This window comes from Amblyomma mixtum, chromosome 10 (genome assembly GCF_055824585.1).
Source record: "Amblyomma mixtum isolate Tamu chromosome 10, ASM5582458v1, whole genome shotgun sequence".
Taxonomy (NCBI): domain Eukaryota; kingdom Metazoa; phylum Arthropoda; class Arachnida; order Ixodida; family Ixodidae; genus Amblyomma; species Amblyomma mixtum.
This window is the reverse complement of record NC_143021.1, coordinates 144788911-144814956: the sequence shown is the minus strand read 5'-3', so window position 1 is coordinate 144814956 and position 26046 is coordinate 144788911. Positions and strand designations below refer to the sequence as shown.

The window sequence follows — 26046 nt, the reverse complement described above, 5'->3', positions numbered from 1 at the left end:
AACTGCTTTGGTTGAAATTTTCAACTATAGAGGGCGGTAGTCATCTATGAGAAACGTGTGTTTTAAGCTTGACAAATCATTATCGCTAGTAATCACCCCAAAAAAACTGGCAATTTTATTAAATTATGTATTATGTGGTATTATTAAATTTTTTCCTTTGGCCGTTAACCCTTTGAGGGTCGAATTATTTTGAAGAAAACTTTCCCAGGTGGTCAAATTATTTTATTGCAGATCTTGAATCTACAAAATGTATATAATCGAGAATAAATAGTAAAAAAAAATTAGGAACAGTACTTCGGTGAATTACTCACGAATTACTCACGAGCGACGGTGATAAACAAGCTAAGAGCAGCACCAATAAAGATAGAAATCAACTTCCGCCGCCTCTGCAAGAGGGTGCCCAAAAAGAGAAAACACGTTTCGCGCAACTCCGTTGCGATCCCGCGGCGGAATCAAAACCGCGTAGGCGCTTTGCCGCAGAGAGCGAGAATACCTCGCGAGCAACGGTGATAAGCAAGCTAAGAGCAGCGCCAATAAAGATAGAAATCAACTTTCGCCGCCCCTGCAAGATAGTGCTGACAAAAAGAAAACTGAAATTTCGCGCGACTCCGTTGCGATCATGCGGCGAAACCAAAACTACAAAAGGGGTGTTGCCGCAGTCTGTGCCGCCGCGCTAAAGCTAGACATAAGTTCTGCTTATCTCCGTAAGAAGGCAGCACAAAATTCAGACACTTCTTGTAAGTCCTAAGAGGTGGCAGCACTCCCCAGTGAGCACGCATTGTTCTTTTGGCGCAAAATTTCAAACGGAAGATCGAAACCGTACCCGTACGGCAAAGACCTTGCGGGACAGAAAACCGCCGCCGTACATATACGGCAAAAACCTTCAAAGGGTTAGAAGCATTAATATGTGTTCACAGCAGAACGTTGCCCGCAAGTCCCTGTGCAACTTTGACAAGCTCCGCCCTGACTATACAGAAAATCGCAACAGAAGGATCATTATTATTATTATTATTATTATTATTATTATTATCCATTTCAGACACGCATTGTGTTCTACTATCAAGAAAAATTTGAAAATTGGTGTTTCTATATTTGGAACTCCCTATTTCACAAAAATAACTTGAGTAGCTCAAAAGCACTTGCGCATCGCACACTTCCGCGCTCACAGAATTGCAGCCATATTCCTCAGATAAACGCATTTATGCCGCATTAATTGATTCATTGTCCAAAGCTCACTGCCGACAGGAGCACCATACCGGCTAATTGGATTGCTCTGGAAAACAGGATTATTCCCCTGCTTTGTTTCTATTGAGGCAAAATACTAGAGGCCCATGTACTGTGCGATGTCAGTACACGTTAAAGAACCCCAAATGGTCGAAATTTTTGGAGCCCTTCACTACAGCATCTCTCATAAACATCCGTAAAACCGTAAAACCTTATCCCACTGCTATGACTGGGACGTGATGCAGTGCAACATTTGACTGCCGTATTGTTACGCAACCATGATTGCCTGCATATTGTGTCATGAAGTTTAAACTGAGTCGTCATTGCTTAACTTTGTTTTTCATATTTGGGTATTCCATGTCATAGTTGTCATTTGTCCTCTGTATGACTTATCAATGAATTGAAAAGTGAGAGAACGTGCACCAATATGGTGCTCATGCAGCCATACATTGATGCAGTACTGGAGGTTTAAATTACTGCCACAGGGGCAAGGAAAGTTCGGTAATGATTGATTGTTGGGTAGTGCACTGAGCTATATAGGCAGTACTTTTGTGCACTTTAGATAATATACAGCATCCTAGCTCTTACGCAAAGTAAAAGCATCTCTTGTGACCGCACGACCTTGAGCAGTTAAGCCTAAAGCCCCTCCATAGCATTTTCTATTAACCAGGTCAAGTAGTTCCACCTCCCCTCTTGTGCTTCCTCCTCATACAGCCTTCCAGCTTCCGGTCTTGAGTGGAAGCACTGCCATTTTGTATTCTCGAGGCAAGTGAGTCTGCGGCCATATTGCTTAGCTAAGGTTTTCATCTGTCTCCTACCTAGCATGAAAAAAGTTGGCTAGACTGCTAGAGGCCAAGAAACAGCGTAGAAGCTCAATGATACGTCTGGTCGAACGTGAAGTATGGTGCCCTGAGACAACTGAGGTTTACCGAGGCAAACAGAGACATAGATACGAGCAGGTGCAAAATGGACTACGACTACCAGTGGAAGCGAAATTGGAACTGGAAAAGCCATCCGCAGAAGTAGAAGAAAGGCAACGGCACTTTTCAAAGCTTGCTGGTGCTTAAAGAAAGCATCAGCGACCATAGGGGGCTTTAGTTGAGCCATGGAAGAGTGTTGAAGGTCTGGGACTCATAGAAGATGCAGTTTTGCTGCCAAATGCACTTTGGGGCATTCTTGCACCTTCTTATGAGAACGCTATTGCATCAGTGGGCAAGATTATTTTCTGTCGACAGTATCTGTAGTTACTTGAATTTTAGATATTTTGATCGAAGAAGGCGCTGGTCTTCGAATGGAGCCAGTTAGAATATCACATACTGGCATGTGTGCGTAGTGTTAAACATTTTCAGCACACGAACATTTTTATCGTGCTGGATGCCTAATACCTGCCTTAGCACAGAAGGTGTGAAGCAGTAGTCACTTGGAGGCAGCGCGGTGCAGGTTTCAACCATTTAATGGAATGAAAACTGAAGCAGCATTTATTGTTAAGCTTGCTATCTACCAATTTAGATTAGGTAGCCGACTGTAAAAATTGACTTACACGTGATTCTGAGTAGTGGAGTTGAAATTGTATGCAGTAAATGACTTTGCCACGAAGGAATGCAATTACAGGTGCAGTAATAGTAGTATATACCACATGTTGGATAAGGAGCCGGGTTCTTTTGCTTGCCACTGGGTGGCAGTACCTGTCCACTCCGAAGCACTTCATGCATACATCCACATAATGTAGTGAGCCTGACCAGCTGCTCTAAATCAACTTAAATATGCTCAGAGGACAGTGCCTATCCAACTTTTGCACTTAATAGAAATCTTTTCTGTGCCCCTTTCCAACTATGTCGATGTTTGTCGGGCAGCAAAAGACACATTTATGGCCAGTAAAACTTAATTTGAAAGTCTTCCTGCCACTGGTTTCTAGGACTGAAAAGTACTCTGGAATCAACGTGTGAAAGTGAAGAGCAGTGTGGCGTAGCCTCAGAAAAAAAATTCTTTTTGTTACACAGCTGTTTGCTCACGATAACAAGCAGTGGTGATGGTACCTATTTTTCGTTTTTTTTTCCTTTTCTAGTTTATAAAAAGCTGAGTTCTATATGAAACTGGCATCTTTGTCGTTAATAATGCCGCAATCTATTGAATAAGGCCAACTTCAAATTGTCGTTATTGTACTGTCGGGGACAAAAGTGGTATACTCCACGCGGAGGGAGCAGGAGCAACGGAAAACTGCAGCAGTTTGGTGAGCTAAAGCATGAAACATTGAAATGAGCCAAATAGGATGCCTGCTGATAATAAAGGTCATTCACTGACTGCCTCGATCCCAGATGCCACCTGTAGATGGCGTTGCAACACAGTTTTCCATTGCTCTGGCTCTCGCTGAGTGGTGTATACCACTTTTGTCCCCGATAATACCTTTAGGTCAGCAGCAAAATAAACATGAACCACTGGAGCCAGGAGCATGAGAGTTGCTGCCTGCCTATGCTCATTTCTGCATTGTTTAACTTAACATTGTGTGGATGAGTAGAGGTGGAAACTTGTTTTTGAAACCTCACCGCCCGTGTAGTGCCTCGCGTGTATTCTTGCTTGAGAAAAGGGAATAAATTCACCTGACCTGTCCTTCCTGATAGCGAGTGAATCACTTTCAACTTAGACATGTTTGGCAGATCTGGCCATAAAAACTGTGTTGACAAGAGTGACTCCAGCCAAACTGTCCATAAAACAGAGTCCTGATATTTTGAGACCGCTGTGGCCTCTTGTTCAGGGGTTACTTTAACAGCCGGCAGCAGCCAACAAAGTTGAGTATTGCATTCAGAAGTCAGACCCTTTCTCTTGAAGATTTTTTCTAGAGTCGCTGCCATACACGCAAGGAACCACCTGTGTGGCATTGAATATCCTACAAGACAAACATACTGTACACATGGAGGCAGATCTCAGGGTCTATTTCTGGCCCTCGTAATGACGTCACACACATCTCAATGGGCACTGAACCTCATTTGGACATCCTGCAGACATCTTGAACATCCATAGGACGTCCAAGGGTGTTCCAATGCCCGTTCGGATTCCAGTCTTGTGTAATGTTGTAGCATTTTACTAGGTTTTTAGTTCAAGTGTGTCGCAGCCAATCAAGAGAGTGTCTGTATAACTCTTGTACGCGCAGAGGTCGATCGAGTCACTCGGAGTGCAACGGCCTCGACCGGCGGGTCATTGTCCTCAGCAGCAGTGGCAGCAGCAGTGGGTCCACTGAAGGGCCCGACAGTCCCCTACCAGGAGAGGAGCTCGGGTGAGCCCTGGCATTTGTTCTTCCCAGGAGATGAGCAATCCCACTTCACTCATATCAGCTGCCATCACTCAGAGCATTTTGCCAACCCTTGCTTATTGCCTGATGCATGCACTTCGACATACTGCTTTTTTCTATTGCGGTTTCTGCATCTAAATCCAATGACAAATGTGACAGGGCTGTGACCGCGACTTCCCTGATTTCTGCAGTTGATGTTTCTGTGGTTTAGAAACGACAATGCTGGCTGTAATGCTTCTTGGTGAACGCTTGATTGTTGACGGCAGGCAATTACATTCATGAATGTGGTGCGGGTGTTGGACTTTGTTTTATTTCCATTTGGTTTTGCTGACACTAGAAACATTTTATAAACTCTGTGAGGCTATGTAGTCTTAGGTAAATGGCTGCAACTTTGGAATCTTTATGAAAACACTATCACTAGACAGCCCTGAACAAAGCTGGGAACTTATTTATTTATTTAGTAATACTGTGAGCCTTCTTCAGGCTCATACAGGAGTGGACGAAGTCACGCGTACATATAAGTAGCACAATAAGAAACGAAAACACATTAAATTTTTGTCACAAAGAAGCAGGAACACAGTGCTGACGACAAACAGCAAGTGAATGGCTCAAACGAAGGGCCATTTGCAGTAAAACCTTGTTAATTCGTATTTCGAGGGAGTGGAAAAAAAATGTAGAAATTTCTGTTATGTTGATTTACTGAATGACCCCACAAAACTGTCAGAACCCATTCACTTGAAGGCAGAATCGATTTGGTGAAAACCCACACAATAGCCATCACCTTTTAAGACGAAAACTGTGCGGCAGCGGTTATTTTGCAGTTTCAAAAAGCAGAACTGCTTCGTAATAGTAAGGGTCTCTCTGTCATCATTCAGTGTATATGACGGGCTAGCACTGTAGCCTCTTTGCATGTCACATCGCACGTGAGGAGGCTTCACCGCACAAACGGCAAACAGCACTTGGCAAAGCGCGCATTTTTGGCCCACTGAATAACAGTAATAGCACGAGGATTGAAGCATGGGAAAGCACGCGTTGGCGCCGGAGCAACAAGATGATTTTGAAAAAAAAAAAAAAAGTCGGTGACAAGGTAGTCATTGTTCAAAACAGTGTGTAAGCTACAGTCTCTGCTGGCTGGCTGGCTGGCTGGCTGGCTGGCTGGCTGGCTGGCTGATACGCACGGCCAATAACCTCCATCGCTGCAATCTGGAAGCAAAGCTCCGAAAACGAAACTATGCAGCCGTACTCTCACGCTAGCAGTCTGTCAACACTCCATTGTTGTGCGCACGTCAGATGAGCACGAGGAACAATGCAACATGCAGTTCAAGCCTGAAGGCAAATATTTGGATAAGCGCTTCTCGAGCAGGTCATGCCTCGACACTGCACCATCTCGGGAACCCTTTGGAATGAAGATCCCGGGGCGTCTGAATTAACCAGCTTCCAGCACCATTTATTTAAGTGCACGTCTGGTGGAACTCGGGCGGAAACCTGAGTTATCCTAATCTCCGAATTAACATGTGGTTGGACTAATGAGGTTTAGCTGTGTGTTGCACTTGTGTTCTTGGGAGAAATTTGTTTTGTCCTCCTATTAGGCACAGCTGTATATTAGATTGATTAGAGCTTTGCAGCTCTTTATTATTGAAGTATGGGACAAGGGTTTTCTTGGCTCTCGGTTTTGAAGGAAGCAAACTGCAAATACTGTTGTTTTTTTTCTAGTATGAAATTGTAGACCTTTCCCTGTTGCCGTGCAAAGCCATATGATACACCAAATCAGGTGCAACCTGCTGCAGATGAAGGAGCAGAACTGTACTTTATTCTACTAAACTCAGAGTAGTTGCTACTTTTGCTGCAGTACTGCTGCACAATACTTTCTGCAATCCATGCTTCTGTGTGCATTGAGCAGTGTTTTGCAGTTTTGTCGAGAAAGGCGAAGGAATACCCCCTCTCTCAAAGTTTACCTCCTTGCTGAGAACTCGCAAGATAGGCTGCCAAATACTTTGCAGTCTCCACTGTCTGCCCATCTGTAAACTTGCTAGAAAGCACCTGGCTGGAAAGGGATAACTTGGCAGATTATTGCTGACAGTGTAGCCGATATCCAGCAGTCTGGAATATGCACACACTGTGCAGTTTTCGAGGACCGGGAAACAAAAAAAACCCGGAGAGAACAAAAGAGAAGACGGCACGCGTTGTCAGCCCTTCTTCTCCTTTGGAATCACAAGAGGAAGATAAAGACGACACTTAAAAGAAAGCACGGCTTGCAAGGAGCTCTCTTGCAGACCCTGCAGCCTGTTCGCCTTTTCACTGTTGCCCCGTGCGCTCATGTGCTTGGAAATGTCATGGCTCATTGCCTTCATGTGAGTGAGCTTCTGCTTTTTGGGCCCTGGATCTTGACGATTCTGCTTCTTTGTGGTTGCCAGCAAATTGGTCATTTCGGAAGTTTACCTGTGGTTAATGCAGTGTGTGCTGAACATCAATGTGCAGTTCTCGGGGCAAAATGTATTGGATTCAAATATTCCTGTACATGCACACAAGAAATGAACTAGCATGATTTAGGTGTTGACTGAATGAGTGCATTGTCTTTAGCTTGTCAATATTTCCTACTTCTTCATAATTATGTGCTACTGTCTGCATTGAGCTATCTCAGGTTTGAGTTTTATGTCAGAAATGTAGTCATTCCCCCTTGGACTGCTGAAAAGAAGGTTTATATTTTTCTAAAGGAGACAGGCGATCAAAGACCAACGTGAAAGGGCCTTCTTTATAGCTGTATAAAGGCATTACACGGTCATACAAAAAATGGGTTTCTGACGCTTGCTGAGCAAAACGTATGACGTGAGTTTACTCTTGTCAGTAAGCTGTTCATTGCATGCTGGTGGCTGAAACCAGAGTAGCAAAAAATTCAGGGGGGCACCTTGTTGACCTAAAGTGCTGTGAGGCGAAAGCCTTTAGCGCGGTGTTGCTGCTTGTGTCACCGATGTGTGGTTAAGACGTTGAGCTTCGCCTCTAAGAGTGGAACGCGACAGTGTCTTGCAACACTGCCAGGAAGTCGACAGAACGCCATTGCACATTTATGCCTCGGTAAATTGGTTTTTGAGGAAAGGAAATGTGTCTGTCTCGCATATCTCGGTGGATATTTGAACCTCGCTGTAAGTGAAGGGAGGAAGGTGGAAGTGAACTCATCAATTTCCTACTTGATTTTATTTATTTATTTTACTTGGAGCATCACTATATCATCCCTTTAATTGGTTGCATGGTTACTTACTAGCCAAAGTACAATTGGCCCCATTTGAAATTCGCGCACTGTGACGTCGCGACCGTTTCAACCAATTGAAAAGCGTGACATTTCTGTCCACATCTCCTGCTTACAACGATAAGGCATTAAAGGCTTCCTCCTTAAAAGGGGTTTTGTGAAATTGATTTCACAGAAAGGTGTTTCAAGTAGGTGCGAGTCTTGGTGCTGTGTGTTCTCCCTCCCTGCAGCTCTGGGGTGCGGTGGACAGGAGGGGGCCGTAGTGTCTCCGAGGTCAAGGAGCTGGCCTACGCCCGTCTGCAGGCAGAGCTCTCCCGTGCTCAGCAGGTGAGTCCACGGGGGCTTGTTTTCTTTTTGCTGCCATATCGCCCTCTCAGAAATGACCATTTGGAACTGTGGAAAATGCATTTGGTACCAGTTAGGGTCCCCGATTCGTTCCGCTTGAAATCCTATTGGTTCCGTTTGGAATCCTATTGGTTTCGTTCGAGATCCGATTGGTTCCGCTTGGTTTTCATTTGGCCGCAGTTATGTTTTTGGCACTTAATTTATTTTTTGCTGAGTAGGGCTTCTATATCTATCATGAGGGGGCTTGTAGGTGCCATTCCGCAGGGTTTAAGGTGATTTTAATGCAACTGCAGTTAACTTGGGAACAAAGCTAAAATTTATCAAGCTGGCAAGGCCATCAGAGCTATGCTAAAGAAAGTTCTCACTGGTCGAATGAAGCATGGTGTATCAACTCACTGTGTTAGGTAGCTGAGCTGCACAAGAGTATACAGGTGCATGAGCACTAACAGGTATGAGGATGATGATTATCTCATTTTAATGCAAGGACAGCTTGGCCAAAATGCACAATGGCTAATGTAACTGTAAGTGGTCAAACTGTAACTGGTAATTGTAACTGGTCAAACTGGTTTAAGGAACAATTTCCCAGTTGATCGCATATTGGGTTAATTCCCATATATTATGCAAGCCTTGAGATAGCCAATGAACTGAATGATTACTTCGCGTCAGTTTTTTCTAACGATAATGGTATAGTCCCTCATCAGACCTCACGAACAACGAAACACATTGAATCACTAACTGTAACTGAGACTGGGGTACTTAACCTGTTGTTAAATCTAGACACAAAAAAGGGACCAGGACCAGACAACATCCCAAATTCCTTTCTAAAAAGATACGCCGAATGGATGGCTAAGTATTTGTGCTTACTCTTCAATAAATCCCTCGCAACATGTACCCTTCCAAAGGAATGGAAAATAGCCAAAATTATTCTGATACACAAATCAGGAAACAGGACAGATGTTTCTAATTACAGACCCATCTCTATCACCTGCTCAGTGTCTAAAGTACTGGAACACATCATACTAAAACACATAACCGTCTTCCTTGAAAATGAAACCATACTCTCCCCATTTCAGCATGGCTTCCGCCAAGGCCTTTCGACAGTAACACAGTTATTAGAATTAGTCCACAACTTATCCCACAGCATAGACAGACAAAATCAAACCGATCTAATACTATTAGATTTTTCAAAGGCATTTGATCGGGTTACACACATTAAACTAATGAATAAACTAGAATCAACTCTAGGTCATGGCTCTATAGTTAATTGGATTAGCAACTATTTATCAGGCAGAATTACAGACCCATCTCTATCACCTGCTCAGTGTCTAAAGTACTGGAACACATCATACTAAAACACATAACCGTCTTCCTTGAAAATGAAACCATACTCTCCCCATTTCAGCATGGCTTCCGCCAAGGCCTTTCGACAGTAACACAGTTATTAGAATTAGTCCACAACTTATCCCACAGCATAGACAGACAAAATCAAACCGATCTAATACTATTAGATTTTTCAAAGGCATTTGATCGGGTTACACACATTAAACTAATGAATAAACTAGAATCAACTCTAGGTCATGGCTCTATAGTTAATTGGATTAGCAACTATTTATCAGGCAGAACACAATTTGTAGAAATTAATCATCAAGCCTCCCACGTAGTAAATGTTGTGTCTGGTGTACCTCAGGGTTGTGTCTTGGCACCTGTTCTTTTCTTGATTTTTATAAATGATCTGACGACTAATCTCAACGTTAATATACGACTGTTCGCCGATGACTGTGTAATTTATCGCGAAATTAATACATTAGAGGATCATGAAGCTCTTAACAACGCATTACATTCTATAGCAAAATGGTGCACTGACTGGCAGATGACACTCAACGCTACTAAATCTGTTGTTATGACAGTTTCTAGAAAGAAACATAAATCCGACTTTCGGTATACTATAAATGGCACACCACTTACTGTAGTGACTAATCATAAGTATCTTGGCGTACTAATAACCCATGACCTCAGGTGGAACGCTCACGTGGACAAAATCACCTCAACAGCTTTGAAACGACTCTTTTTTCTTAGACGACGCCTCACATTAGCCCCTTTTCAAACTAAGCTTTTAGCCTACAATGTTTTGGTTAGATCTGTTCTCGAATATGCTAACGTTGTTTGGTTTCCTTATACTAATCAAGATATAACCAAACTTGAAGCCGTTCAAAGAAAAGCAGTCAGATTTATATTTAACAAATACAAAATAACCGATTCGCCTACTGAATTAATGAAAATTGAAGGAATAAAATCATTGCAGACCCGTGCAAAAGTCGCACGACTAAAACTCATGTTTCAACTAATAAATCGACATCTAAAACTCGACACTACTAAATATATTTCCCTTTCCGAAGCAAGATCAACGCGTCATAAACATTCGCATACATTAAGTGAGTATCATTTCCATACTAACTGCTTTAAAAATTCCTTTTTCCCACTAGCAATTCGAGAATGGAACAGCCTTGATCCATCTATTACTAACTGTTCATCATTGACAAAATTTAATATTGCAGTTGAGAGTATGTCATGTTATTAGTTATTCATTCCTGGTTGCTTGCGTTCTGTTTACTATTATACCCATGGTTATTTGTTTTTTTATGTGTAAGTTTTTTTTTGTCAAACTATGCAGTGTTACTTAAACTAAACACCTATACTGTGTTAATGCCTTTGCAGTGTACGATTATAATATTTACTGTTTACTTATTGTCTGCGTATTATAACAACTAGCAATGTTTCAACATTTTGTTATTCTTTGTATAATACTACCGACATTAGCCTTATTTTATGCGTTATTTGATTGTTTTCGTCACAGCTCGGTTGTATTTTCGTTTTACCGTTTGTTGTTTTTCTTAACATGCTGACCAGTTGAATGTTCCAATTATGCTTGACCGCGTTCTGTTAACCTTACTAAGCCCTCCTGCCACAATCCCAATTGGGATTAGCAGTATTTGTAAATAAATAAATAAATAAATAAATAAATAAAAGGTCATGCTCTGCTTCACATCCATAGATCCCTGGGAGTCTTCATACATGCGCCTCTACCTTGCGATGGCAGGTAGAGGCCATCGCAAGCATGTGTGTCCGACTGCTCTTCTTGAGTGACCAGTCATTAATTTAAGTGCAATCTGTCATGGTGGGCAGTTTGCTCACTATCTGGTGGCCAGGTTAGGATGACTGCACGGTCACATGACCTGGGTGGCCCACCTGACTCCTAGGTTGCTCTCTGGGGACCACCTGCTAGGGCCATGCTCGCGACTTTTGACTCTCAACACTGTGACCTCATTTTCAGGACAACGAGGATTGTGTAGGGTTAAAGTGGCTTAAAGTGGATTAAAGACAGTGCAGAAGCAGACACACATGCCCACACTTCGCCCATTCCGAGCGCCCTCTCTTTTTTCACTGCTGCCTCCCTTCCACCAACAGTTGCTGAGGCATATAGAGAGCCATCACAGGGTGTTTCAGGCATTCAGTGCATGTGAATGACAGCTAGAGCCTCAAATCCTTGCAAATCCTAGAGAATCAATGGTGCTCTTAGTAGCAGTAAGAAAAAAAAAAAACTGTAGACAATAGTGTATACTTTTTTCACGCGCAGTTCCTGGCTACTGCATTTTTATTCCCATTGTCTCTCGAAGAATATAGCGGCAAGGTTATGTTGTTTTAGCGTAACCAAAAAGAGCCCGATAATCAATTTCTACCACAAGCAAAACTGTCATGGAGTTGATGGTCCCTTTAAGGGAAAAATAAATGCTGGTGATGACAGTGAGTGTGGTGAGGGCCTGCAGAGAGGCCGCGTTCATGTGCCTGTTGCACGCTGCAGGAGTTGCGGCTGCGTGACGAGGAGGTCGCTCGGCTCAGCCAGATCCGAGACCAGGTGGGGGCCGAGCTGGAGGAGCTCACTGCCAGCCTCTTTGAGGTGGGTGACTCTGCTGCTGCGTGCGCTTGTTTTACACTTGGTGGGAAAACAGCGCAAAAAACGACAACCACAGGGGAGGACAAGACCCCTGTGGTTGTCATTTTGTGCGCTGTCTTCCCACCAAGTATGAATTACCAACTAGCCCAGCACCATGTTTTATTGAAGTGTATTTTACACTGACACCTGGTGTCTTGTCTAGTTTCAGGCAGTGGTTCTGGCATACTGTTCTCGCATGTTAGCGATATCCTAGTTGAAATCAAGAGGAAGAAGTGGGCTTGGGCAGGGCATGTAATGCGAAGGCAAGATAGCCACTGGCCATCAAGGGTAACGGAGTGGATTCCAGGAGAAGGCAGAAAGTTATGTGGGCGGATGTGATTAAGAATTTTGCGGGGATGCGGTGGCCGCAACTGGCACAGGATAGGATTAATTGGAGAGACATGGAAGAGGCCTTTGCCCTGCAGTGGGCGTAGTCTGGCTGATGTTGATGATGACTTTTGTTGCAACATATGTCATTGAACGAGAACATGGAATAGCTTGGTGCATTCTATTGTGGAAGCGATTTGGGAGACTCTCTTACGCAAATCAGTGTTTCAGGCCCTGTCTTTTCAGTAAAGTCTTTTCAGTAAAAGAGGGTACTTAATGTGCTCCTGAGACCTGTGTGGTACTATTTTTCTTCTAAAAGCTATACACATCATCTAGAACTGCAGGGCATGTCCACGTGGGAACTGCAAAACTTTCCCATTATTTGCACTACACATCCTTACAAAGACATGCGACATAAGTATCCGCATTGCTTGCTCTCAAAGGTAGTGCTAAATATAGAAACTTAGAAAGTGTTAGAAAATTATTAGCTGCTATATTGGGATCCACGTATGCTTGTACTAGAAGAAAAGTGAAGCTCAAGTTCCACATATCAGTTGTGTCATGAGACTTTTGTTTTTTGTTCAGTGTGGTGCTTCTCTTTCACGGAACGCTTGTTTGCATTGGTGTCTTGAAAACACAAGTCTGTAGGAATGGAAAATGAGCTGTTTAGTCTTCATTATTGAATTTTGGCTGCGAGCTCTAGTGTTGCTGGTTTGGTGTAGGTCTTGAAATAGCTACCAGATCGTGTCACACATCTTGAGGCTAAATCTGCATTACAGGCTATGCATCATAAGCATTGCCAGTGCAGGAAAAATGAACACACATTGGCAACTGTCTTGAAATTTAGTTTTTCCAGTAATGCGGAAAGTAAAATTTGGTGATATTTTTGAACCAAGCCCTTATGGGCATGGGAACTGAACAAACTATGCGTTTTTACTGAACGCAGTCTTAGAATGCTTAAGCTGGCACTCGTAATGTTCTACATCAACTTTGTAGAAGGAGCTTTCCATTGCTTGTGTAAGCCATATAACCTGAGACCATTTCTTTGCTTGCACATGTTCCTTAGTAAGTTTGAAACGAACTGAGTGTAGTTCTTTGCTCCCCATGCGAGACATCCCACAAATGCATGACCTGTCACTGTTCTGATCCCCGTCTTTCCAGGAAGCGAACAACATGGTGCGGGAAGCCAACATGAAGCAAGCGGCAGCTGAGAAAAGGCAGCAGGAGGCCACACTCAAGGTAAGGGCAATTCATCATGTGCAGCTTACATTGTGGCCTTTTTCTTTTCTTTTTTTTAATGTGCTGTCACCCGGTCTGGAGCCTCCGACAGCGAGGCTTTCCCCTGGCCCTGTCTTGTTACACGCTGATGTCGCATCACTCGAGATTTCATTTTGTATGCATTTCGGAAAAAAGCAGCATGATCTCTTTTCGTTAAACATTGCATTAACACACGTGCCACAAAGTTGGTCATGTTGCACAACCATTTTATTCAGTTGCTGTCAACCATGTACAGTACGATATCTATCATACTAATCTCCATGGGGTCACAAAAAGTGTTTGCATCATCCGAAATTGGTATGTAAAACAAACGAAATTCGCACCTGGAATTTGTGCACATCTGTTTTACACTGGCGAGGTTTACTTATGGCTGCACGCCCACTGAATTGCAACACTGGTGATGTGCTGGTCACGCACCGTGCAACTGCCGATCCTGATGTCAGGGATGTTGGGCAGCAAGTACTTAGTGCTCATAGGTGTGGTTGCAGCTTGCACGTTTGTATCATCCACAGTGGGCCGGTGGGTTGTTCGTAACATCCGAATTCCTGCCCATTGCACACAAGGCACTTTTGCCAAGGCATTTTATGAATTCGCATCAACCGGACCATATCATCAAGATTCGACTACATTGTCTATAGAAAAACAAAAAAAAAAAAGCAAAAATTCTGGACTTTTGCTTTCCCTCGGGGCAAAGATGTCATAGTGATAGCTGTGTTGCCCCCTCGACAGCCTTGCCACCGACTGAGCATGCTCACTTCCCAGGCCAGTAGGACCTTTTGATCACAGATAGCACATTCTTCAGAGCGCCCGCTACTCAGCATGTGCATTCATTATGACATACATCCTCTCGTGGGCAATTCTGTGCAGTCGACTGTCGACAGTTCAAACTGTGAGGGGACCTAATATTGGTGCGAATTAACAGGAGTCTTTTTAATGCGCCTGATGATCAACGGGCCACAGTGTCACGTCAGATGAACAAGAGTTTTAAACTAGGTAAGTTCGAATTAACAGGAGTTCACTGTGTTTTGGTAGCGAGTGAACACATGAGCAGTCCCATATACTGCAGTCCCATCACTTTCCATGCCAGAGGAAGTTCACCGTACAGCTGTTGCTTAAAACAGCAGGCACAAATAAATCTGCTCAGTACGGGCCCAGTGTGGTTTTGGTTGTGCACCAGCACAGAAAAATGTGTACCAGAAGTCATTTTATGTTGGTGATGTGTGGAGGACAGAAACGCCGTCAAGCTATTCATACTTAATGAAGGAGTGGAGCGTTTTGGCTCGGGAGTAGACCTTGAAGTAATTATTTATAGCCTGCAGGTAAACAAAATTGAAGTTTCAAACAAAAGGCTCGGTCGATTATCCGCAAGGTATGTCATTTCTCTGTGTTCAACTTCAGATCTCATGATGTGGGTTCTACTGTTCAGTTGTTTTCGCATGCCCAGAAATATGTGTATTAATCTTTCTTTCACAGCTGCTGAGAAACTCTCCTCTTACTAGTCAGATGCCCGCCGCTGCGGCTCAGTGGTTATGGTGTTCAGCTGCTGACTCAAAAGATGTGGGTTCAATCCCAGCTGCAGTGGTCGAATTGCAATGGAGGAGAAATGCTAGAGGCCCGTGTACTGGGCAATGGCAATGCATGTTAAAGAACTGCAGTGGTCGAAACTCCTGGAGCCCTTCACTATCATCATCCTCAGCCTGACTACGCCCACTGCAGGGCAAAGGCCTCTCCCATGTCTCTCTCCAATTAACCCTGTCCTTCGCCAGCCGCGGCCACCATATTCCCGCAAATTTCTTAATCTCATCCGCCCACCTAACTTTCTGCCGACCCTGCCACGCTTGCCTTCTCTTGGAATCCACTCCGTTACCCTTAATGACCAGTGGTTATCTTGACTTCGCAGTACATGCCCTGCCGAAGCCCACTTCTTCCTCTTGATTTCAACTAGGATGTCATTAACCCGCGTTTGTTCCCTCACCCACTCCGCCCCCTTCCGATCTCTTAATGTGACACCTATCATTTTTATTTCCATAGCTCGCTGCGTTGTCCTTAACTTAAACTGAACCGTCTTTGTTAGTCCTTCACTATGGCGTCTCTCATAGCCTGAGTTGCTTTGAGACGTTAAACACCCTTAACCCAAACCAATCCAATCTTACCAGTTATCATGTTTTTTTCTTTTGCTCTTTGTCTCATTGTACATGAGTTCAGGTCGCCCAGCTGCTTCGCTGTTTTCAGTGCGCTTCCTGACAGCAATGAGTGCGCCCCCTATTAACCGCAGGTGGAGGTGCTGCAGGCAGAGGTCAGCGCCCTCAAGGCCCTGGTGCTCACCTCGACACCCAGCCGGCCCAATGCACATCTGCACCCACAGCTGAGCCGACACCGCCACAGGCGCTCGCCTTCCAACTACGAGCTCGCCACGTGCCGACCGCCCTCTCCTCCGCAGGCACCTCAACAGCAGCAGCCACAACCAGGACAGCCTCAGCCGGGTCAGGCAGGCACTGACGGAGCAGGACCTGACCTCTCAGAGGTGAAGACTGGCTCATGTTACTTGGGGCTGCCGGTTTGGTTGCGTTAGCAACACTACGCCAGGTTTTTGCCTCGTCACGTAGCCGGTGGCTGGTAGGCATGAATGGCCTTGAACAGCCGTTGCCTAGCAACCGTTTCAGCCGAGCTCCACCAGGTGGCGTCGCCGTCGGTGGCACCGTGCCGCTGCTGTGTGCGTAGTCGATTGCTCCCGCCGCATGTGTGCTCTCTGCCGAGGTAGAGAGTGAGGAGGCGGCTCTTGGCGGGGGTATATGCGCACTTCGCCTCGGTGGAATCTTGTCGTTATGGAGAGCGCTAAAGAGAAGCAACGCCGACAGGACCAAGCTAGAAGGAAACAACGCGCTCGAGAGACAGCAGAAGAACACGCTGCACGACTCGAAAAGCATCGCAGCTTAGCCGGAGCTAAGCTACGCCTAATTTCTTGCTGCAAAACCATGCTAATTAGACCCCCGTCAATTTAGGTAACTCTGACTGCTGTCGGGGTTCCACCAAATGCCCATATAAGTGTATGGTTTCGGAAGCTGGTTTATTTGGACACCCCTGGATTCGGACGGGCTCCCTAAAGTTTCACAGTGTAAAGGCATGACCTGCTCGACGAGGGATCGTCCAGATATTCGTTCTCAGGCCTGAACTCCATCTTACATTGTTTCTTGCGCTCGTCTGAAGTACGCGCAACACAGGCGTGCTGACCAGTTAGGTCGAAAGTGCGGCCACATAGTTTCATTTTCAGAGCTTCACCACTAGCCTGCAGTGATAGGGCTATTGGCCGCACATATCAGTGAGCCTGCATAGTTTCTAGCTACGCACCATTTGGAACGATGAATTCCTTGTTGCTGATCTTTGTTTTTTGAAACCGTCTTGTCACTCCGGCGACAGTGCATGTTTCTCTCGCTTCAGTCCACGCGCTATTACCATTATTCAGCGGGCCGAAACTCCGCACTTGTCATGTGCTGGTCGCGATTTCTAGGGTGAAGCCTCTCACTTGCGATGTCGCGTGCAAAATGGCTACAGTGGGGCATACACTGAAAGAATCCGTGGTGACCCTTACCATATGGAGCTCCGCTTCCGACACTCACCAGTAGTGTGCACAAAAGAATTTGATGGAACTGGGAAAAATCGCCATTATCGAGCAAAATTGCCCAGGTTTTGACCAAAGACATCTCGCTTTCACATGAATGCTTTCTGATAGTTTTGGGAGACCATTCGATTATTCAACATGCGTGTAATTCAGACTTCTTTCTTTATTTATTTATTTATTTCAGAATACTGCAGGCCACTGCTTGGCCCAAGCAGGAGTGAATTTACATTGTTACATAACCAAAAAAATAAAATTATACAATATTAGCAGCACACGGATACCAAAAGAATAAAACGAAAAAAATAAACTTATACAATATTAGCACCACACAGATACAAAACATACACATAAACAATATTAGCAGGTAAGTAGACAATTTAACCCATCAGAAAAATTTTGCGAGGAAAAAACAGATGTCGGTAACGAATTCCAATCTTGCACTGTTCTGGACAAAAAACTGTATTTAAAACTTAGCTTTAGCGAAAAGGGGAGTAAGTGAATGCTCATGAACGCTCAGAGTCCTTCTCACTAGAGGACGCTATGTCCGAATAAGCGAGATTTTATTGCATAGCATCAGCTTCTATGGCTTGGCCCTTCCCCAAGATTTCATGGCCATTGTCCACATGCAATGACATGATATAGTAAGGTCGCATACACATTTAAATGGGTCAGGGGTCACATAACCCACTGGTGAAAATGAATGAATCATAAGGCCCATTTATTGTCATGCAGCTCATTTGTTGTCGTGTGGCTTGTAGTTTGTCAATAGGTGATGTAACCTAACAAACCTCTTACATGTGAGCATGGTCCCATTACATATACATGACTGCCATGGCACCTTTTGTAACATGACCCGCTGAATAGCTGACCGTGCAGCTCATGCTTTATTACAAGATTGGTCCTTGAATTTTTGTTTCCTGAGCACAAAGTTCTTTCTATGTGTAGCAACCTGCTGATTTGACATGAGAAACAGTTTGTCTTTGGGTTCTTGGCTCGGCGCATCGTATCTTCCTTCGTGGGCATGACGGTCTTCACATGTAGTCACCAACTACAGCCCGGCCATTCATGCTCATAACATCTGAACCCCCACAGCATGTCCTGCCAGTCAGTTAAGCAGGCTTGCAAACAGCTGCTGCCAACAGGGCTGCCATGGTGTTGGAGTTGTGCTTTAGAAGGCATTTCAAATCGGACTTCCTTTCAGGGTGCAATTGAAAACGTATCCTTTATTGGGCCTTTATTGAAAGAAACGCGGGTTAATGACATCCTAGTTGAAATCAAGAGGAAGAAGTGGGCTTGGGCAGGGCATGTAATGCGAAGGCAAGATAACCACTGCTCCTTAATAAAGGTAATGGAGTGGATTCCCAGAGAAGGCAGGCGTAGCAGAGGGTGGCAGGAAGTTAGGTGGGCGGATGAGAGTCAGAAGAAATTTGCGGGAATACGGTTTCCGCAACTGGCGAAGGACAGGGTTAATTGGAGAGAGAACGTGGGAGAGGCCTTTGCCCTGCAATGGGCGTGGTCAGGCTGATGATGATGATATTGGTCCTGGCATGGAGGGGAAGCTGCAAGTGTGCCCCCTGGTGGGCAAATGGTGCAGGTGGACCCGGTGTGCCACCGGGAGTTTGTGCGGTGGCAGGAGAAGCCCCGAGTGGACGACCGGGAGGACCTTTTCGTGGCGCGGCTGTACCGGGAGGACGTGCTGCCCTGCCTGCACTTCCCCAACAGCCAGCTGGCCGCCCAGGTGCTGCGCGCCATCGAGGAGAACAGCATCACCATCGAGGCGGTCACCGCTGCCAACCCCTTCCCCAGGTGGGTGGGTGGAAGAGGGGTGGTGGCACTGCCTCGCTAGGGAGTGCGGTTTTAACAGGACAGCTTTAAAGGCCTCGTTGTCCAGAAAATATGGTGTTGGCGTTGTGAACAAAAAATACAAGCATGACTGGCAGGTGACGCCAAGAGAACAACTGAAGAAATATTATAAACAATGAGTGAAGCCAGCGTTTTTTTCTTTTCATGTATTTTTGTGTGTTCTTATGTGTTTGTAAAAGAGGCTTGGTGCTCTGAATATTGTTGCTCTATGTACTCATTTATGTCTTTCTAATTTCATGAGCTTTTATATGTATGTAATTTTTGTTCTGCCTGCAATTTTTCTTTGAAACTGAATTGCATGGATCCCAACTAGCTTTTAGCTAGGGATCCAGATGTTTTCACAAGCATGCCTTGTATGAATGTTGAGAAATAAAATTGAATCAATCAAATCAATCAATCAACCCAGGAGGCAGGTTGGCCACCTAGGTCACATGACCTTGTGGCATCATCACAAACTGTCCTCCGGATAGTGAGCAAATTGCCCACTGTGGCAGTGCATTTTCTTTGGCATGCACTGCCACACGCCATTGCTTCTCTTCAGCAATTTCAACCACCCATCTGGCGCATTTACTGTTCACTCCAGATTTGAGGGCCAATCATTGGGGTGCGGCCCATATATGTGATGTGCAAAAAAAAAAAATGTTAAGTAGAAATACTCCACTTAGGGCATGAATGGCATTTACTCTAGGCTCAATCATCACTGAGCATCCTTTTGGTTGCACCTTCTTAGGACGCACTTCTTAGTCACGTCAAATTTCCTGCCCACCGCACGCTCGCCATGCTCTAGAGCAAACTCCCAGCCGTGTAGCTACTAAGGTGCTTGCCGATTGTGCTAAAATTGCAACGCTCAGCAGCCGCACACAAAAGCCACAACTGCGATGAACACGCAGTCACAACTGCCGTGCCTTTGACAACCACAAAAAGCTGGAGCTGGCAATACTCATGCCGATATAGATAGCGAGAGCTTGCAGTGGAAGAGAAAGTTGATGGTGATGATGACCCGTTGCCTCGGACCCCTTCTGTGGGCTGCACCCAGAAGCTCCTGTGCAGATTCTTGGCCACCGCGATCAAGCGCACCATTTCTCGCAGCTGGAGTTGATCACAGAGACTACAGTGCATGCATTTCGAAGTGTATTCCCACATGGGTCGTGGAAAGTTTGGGTGCGGCTTTTACTTTTTTTTTTACTATTTCCTTCGGGAAAACAGAGTGCGGCCATACATGGATGCCGCCCTTACATGCGCTGATATGGTAATATATTTTTTTGCATTTGAATTTATAAGTGTTCCAAATTAGGGTTGCTATCGATACTTGAATAGTATCCACCTGTGTAACATTCTCAAGAGTTTAGCTCCAAAGACTCATTCTTTCTTAGCACTGAGCTGCATACTGTGAGCTTCTGATGTGTGTTTCAAACTCTTTCAAAGCCCGCCTCCCTGAACAGTTTTGCAGGCTGCGAATAACAATGTCGCACCGTCTTCCGTGCATCCAGGCGCTGCTCCCTGTTGGAGGCATCACGTGTCTGCCAGTACCGCATGCGGCTGGGCGACTCTGGCGCCCCCTGGCACCACATCTCGCAGCTCTGCCGCAACCGGGTGAGTGGCTTTTCATTTGCATGTCGATAGGACCATTGATTTCGACTTGGGTGCATTTGCATACTCTGCATACTGCCACTACACTGAGGTAGAAGTGGCACATGTATGCTGCACCCCTCTAGGATTAGGGAGCATCATTGCACAGGATTGGGGAGCATTGCACACTGAGGCAGAAGTGGCACATGTATGCTTTGCCCCTCCAGGATTAGGGAGCATTGCACAGGATTAGGGAGCATTGCACACTGAGGCAGAAGTGGCACATGTATGCTTCACCCTTCTAGGATTAGGGAGCATTGCACTGAGGCAGAAGTGGTGCATGTATGCTTTGCCCCTCTAGGATTAGGGAGCATTGCACAGTGAGGCAGAAGTGGCACATGTATGCTTTGCCCCTCTAGGATTAGGGAGCATTGCACACTGAGGCAGAAGTGGCACATGTATGCTTCACCCTTCTAGGATTAGGGAGCATTGCACTGAGGCAGAAGTGGTTCATGTATGCTTTGCCCCTCTAGGATTAGGGAGCATTGCACTGAGGCAGAAGTGGTGCATGTATGCTTTGCCCCTCTAGGATTAGGGAGCATTGCACACTGAGGCAGGAGTGGTACATGTATGCTTTGCCCCTCTAGGATTAGGGAGCATTGCACACTGAGGCAGGAGTGGCACATGTATGCTTTGCCCCTCCAGGATTAGGGAGAGTTGCACAGGATTAGGGAGCATTGCACACTGAGGCAGAAGTGGTGCATGTATGCTTTGCCCCTCTAGGATTAGGGAGCATTGCTCACTGAGGCAGGAGTGGCGCATGTATGCTTCACCCTTCTAGGATTAGGGAGCATTGCACACTGAGGCAGAAGTGGCACATGTATGCTTTGCCCCTCCAGGATTAGGGAGAGTTGCACAGGATTAGGGAGCATTGTACACTGAGGCAGAAGTGGCACATGTATGCTTCACCCTTCTAGGATTAGGGAGCATTGCACACTGAGGCAGGAGTGGCACATGTATGCTTTGCCCCTCTAGGATTAGGGAGCATTGCACACTGAGGCAGGAGTGGCACATGTATGCTTTGCCCCTCCAGGATTAGGGAGAGTTGCACAGGATTAGGGAGCATTGCACACTGAGGCAGAAGTGGTGCATGTATGCTTTGTCCCTCTAGGATTAGGGAGCATTGCACACTGAGGCAGGAGTGGCACATGTATGCTTCACCCTTCTAGGATTAGGGAGCATTGCACACTGAGGCAGAAGTGGCACATGTATGCTTTGCCCCTCCAGGATTAGGGAGAGTTGCACAGGATTAGGGAGCATTGCACACTGATGCAGAAGTGGCACATGTATGCTTTGCCCCTCCAGAATTAGGGAGAGTTGCACATGATTAGGGAGCATTGCACACTGAGGCAGAAGTGGCACGTTTGCTTCGCCCTTCTATGATTAGGAAGCATTGCACATTGAGGCACAAGTGGCACATTTATGCTTCGCCCTTCTATTATTAGGGAACATTGCACAGCGTCAGCTAATCTGCAGCGAGATTTTTGAAACTATTAGAACTGCCTCCCGTTGCCTGCTTCTTCCCCTGTCATTGTCATCGCTGGGCATGATAGCTCAAGTTCATGGGTTGCCTGCAAGCTGTCGTGATGTGTGAAAAGCGTTTTAAGCTTGGCATCTCATTTGCAGCTAACAGAAGCTCTGCTGTCTGCAGTGCTGCGCGGTATTGCGAGACTGCGGTAGTGTTCGCAACAAGAGTAAAAGTGCCAGTCTAGTATGGCTGAGGTGAAGGTGCGCTTGTAACTGTGAAATTGCACTGTGGTTATTTACACATACAAAAATATTATGACCACATTTTGCAGTGATGCATGTGGGTAATGCAACATCACTTAATGCAGTTGTCTTATGTTCAAGTAGAGCGAAGGATTGAGTAAGGGAATGGGGGAGAAGACTAAAGAGAACAGTTTGTCGGAAATGAAAATGGAGGTGATAAAATTTAACAATGCAGCAGTTTGGATGATCTGTATGTTTCTTTCGGGGTTCTTTAAGTGCAATAGCACTCATTCACAGAAAAAGCCATTTGTCTTTATATACATATACATAAGCATACACTTGAAAGAAAGCCGATGTGGTGAAGAAATATTGTACTTTCCGTGAAGTTTCAAAGAATTTAAAACCGCTTGTAAAGAATTTAATACCGCTTGTAAATGTTAGAAGTGATGCTTAGAAGCATTCACACCAAGTATGAGTCTTCGGAACTGAGCCGGCAATTTATTGTGAATTTTTAAAAATCGTGCTTTTTAAAATTCGCGGGACATTTGGTGTCTTCGTAGGGACCCATTTTGAAACCAAAATCGGGGGCGTCACTAGTCCCATGACGTCGGCAGGCCACCACCCACTGTCATTCGTTCGAGCTGCGGCAGCTACGACGTCACGGGCACATTTCCAGTAGCGATGAAAATCGTCTGCTCGAGCCGCCGCGCGACCCCCTTGGGCAAGCGCAAACCAGGGCATTGCCTTCGCGCATATGGTTTTAATTTACCTCTGCTGCCTCTTTCTGTCGCTCCCCGCAGGGAGGCGTCTGCAGCATGCAGACGTTGGTGAGTGGCGACACCACGGGGTTAACCCGAGCATCCGCAGGGACATCCCCGCAGGGGGATGATGGTGAACAATGCGTCACCACGGACCCGAGCATCCGCGCTTAGCCGTGCGTGGCATTGCCGTGTCCGGGGAAAAGGGGATCCTAGTGGTTGAGCCGATGCCGAGCGTTTGGACCCTTAAGGCCCCTCGGCGGAGGCAACACACCACTTTGGCCCCAGCTTCCTGTAGACGGCACCTCCGGCCTGACCCGACCGGGGGAAATCGGCAGTCGCCTTTTCCTGTCCTCCCCTCTATCTTTCACTTTCCTATATCTTTCTTACAACTCTCCTGTCTCCTCCTCTTTTCTTCGTTTTTTCCTCTTTTTCCTGGCGGCGAGGGTTAACCGTGTGTGACCAACTACCCTGAGTTGAGTCATATTTGGTTATAGTTAAGGTGTACAGCTGGCGTGGGCAGGACTTGCTTTCAAGTTCCTGTCGCGTCCCCCTGTTGGACTCCATGGTGGGTGGCTGGCACCATGACCGAAAAACCTCAATTTTTATGGCTCCCCCCCTTTCAAAACCTGATCGCTCTCTTAAAAGAGTGCGGAACGAGGCAGCAGACTTTTTTTCGAAAAAGAAACCTACATTCACAAAGTTTCATGTGATACATAGCAACAGTGACGAAAAGCAAGCTCGAATAATATCCCCATTCCTTGTAACCAAATGTTTAACAGATACCTTAGGGCCTGGCTATAAGGTATCAAAAATGGCCAGCGGCGACCTACTTCTTGAACTACGCGAGAGCATCCAGTGCTCAAAACTCTCAAACATCGATTCCATAGGGGACATCTCTGTCTCCGTAACTCCCCACCGATCCCTCAACACAGTCAAAGGCGTAATCTCAGAGGCTGACTTCATCCATCTAACCGAAACCGAAATGCTTGAAGGACTTTCCGATCAAAATGTAATTGAAGTGCACAGAATCAAAATCCATAAAGACAACAAAGAAATAGACACCAAACACATGGTCCTCACATTTAACACCAGCAGTTTGCCCGAAACGATCGATGTTGGATACCTGAAAATCACCGTAAGGCATTACATACCCAATCCCCGTCGCTGTTTCAATTGCCAGAAGTTTGGCCATGGCTCACAGAGCTGCCGCGGCCGCAAAACCTGCGCGAAATGCGCATCAAAGGACCACCAGTCTCAGGAATGCGACGCAGCACTACGCTGCGCAAACTGCGAAGGTGACCACGCTGCGTACTCCAGGGCGTGTCCGTCCTGGAAAAAGGAAAAAGAAATCATCACCATTAAGACCAAAGAAAACATTTCATTCAAAGGAGCAAGGAGGCGTTTTGCGCTTACCAACACATTTTCCTTCACAGCGAAACCTAACTTCGCTGATGTGGTGCGCGGGGGCGTAGCACCACACAGCACTCCGGCACCTGCCGAGGCCAGTTCTACTGCGCCTGTGGCAGGGCCACCCACGCCCCAGGCAGGGACAGCGAAGGCTGCTCTGCCAACTCCAAGCCAGGGAGTGCCGGCCCATGGGTCGACATCCCGCAGGACTTCCCCCCGTCGGGGGAGGCCTGACACTCACCCACCCGCGGCTTCCCCGCGGTCATCCAGCACCTCTTGCGAGGTAATGGACCAAACTCCCAGCCCGCCTGCTTTACAGCGGCGGAACAGCTCCCTTGAGCGAAAAAAAGACAGGACCGTCATAACGGCCCCAGAAAATAAGTAAACTCTCAATCACTCCTATCCCAAACATAAATATGGCTTTTCTGGTTCAGTGGAACTGTAGGGGAATTTTGAGGAACTACAGTGACATAAAAGATATTCTAGGGTCAATCTCGCCTGTAGCTTTATGTGTTCAGGAGACCAATCTTGGTCCACAACATGCAAATATCCTGAAACACTATAAAACTTTTAGACGCGATCGTGAGCAGGCAAATAGACTCTCTGGAGGCGCCGCGATTGTCGTGCAAAGCGGCGTCCCTGCTCGAGAAATCACACTCAAAACAAAGCTTGAAGCTGTTGCGGTCAGTGTTGTCAGCCATAAAACAATTTCTATCTGTTCTGTATATATTCCTCCACATTTTACATTAACAGTCCACGATTTACAAGAACTTGTCAATGAACTTCCAGAACCGTATCTAGTAGTTGGGGACTTTAACGCTCACTCCCCTTTTTGGGGAAGTGAGCACCGTGACTCTAGGGGTCAAATAATTGAATATTTTATCCTCACAAATAATGTATGTCTTTTAAATACAGAAAAAGCCACATACTGCTCCCGTACCTCAGGGAAAATGACCTTTTTAGATTTGTCGTTTAGTTCACCTTCTGTTTTTAATGATTTTAACTGGGACGTCATTAACAATCCATATGGCAGCGATCACCTCCCTGTACTAATCACTTTAACATCCCCACCGGAAATAATCCCCACAAGGCCACGTCGCTGGAAGCTCCACCTCGCCGACTGGTCACTTTTTAGAGCAAAGGCAACTTTAGAAAATATAGTTTTAGAAAATCTTACTATCGACCAGATAAACGAAAAGTTTACTAATTGTATCATAACTGCCGCACTCACAGCTATTCCTCACTCGTCAGGAGTGACGCGACAAAACCATAAAGTATGGTGGACAAAAGAATGTAAAGAAGCTAAAAAACAACAAAACAGAGCTTGGGGTAAATTCCGTAGGTATCCGACACATGAAAATC

The 26046-nt window shown here is 45.7% G+C and overlaps 1 protein-coding gene across 1 annotated transcript in view; it reads left to right on the top strand.

Annotated features, from left to right (window-relative positions):
* Positions 1 to 26046, top strand: part of LOC149327192 (uncharacterized) — a 68707-nt gene that overhangs the window by 30384 nt on the left and 12277 nt on the right. The window contains exons 4-10 of the mRNA XM_089562550.1: positions 4373 to 4495; positions 7985 to 8081; positions 11959 to 12054; positions 13579 to 13656; positions 15971 to 16219; positions 18909 to 19120; positions 20668 to 20770. Coding sequence (XP_089418676.1) covers positions 4373 to 4495; positions 7985 to 8081; positions 11959 to 12054; positions 13579 to 13656; positions 15971 to 16219; positions 18909 to 19120; positions 20668 to 20770 — 958 coding nt within the window. The remainder of the gene's footprint in view (positions 1 to 4372; positions 4496 to 7984; positions 8082 to 11958; positions 12055 to 13578; positions 13657 to 15970; positions 16220 to 18908; positions 19121 to 20667; positions 20771 to 26046) is intronic.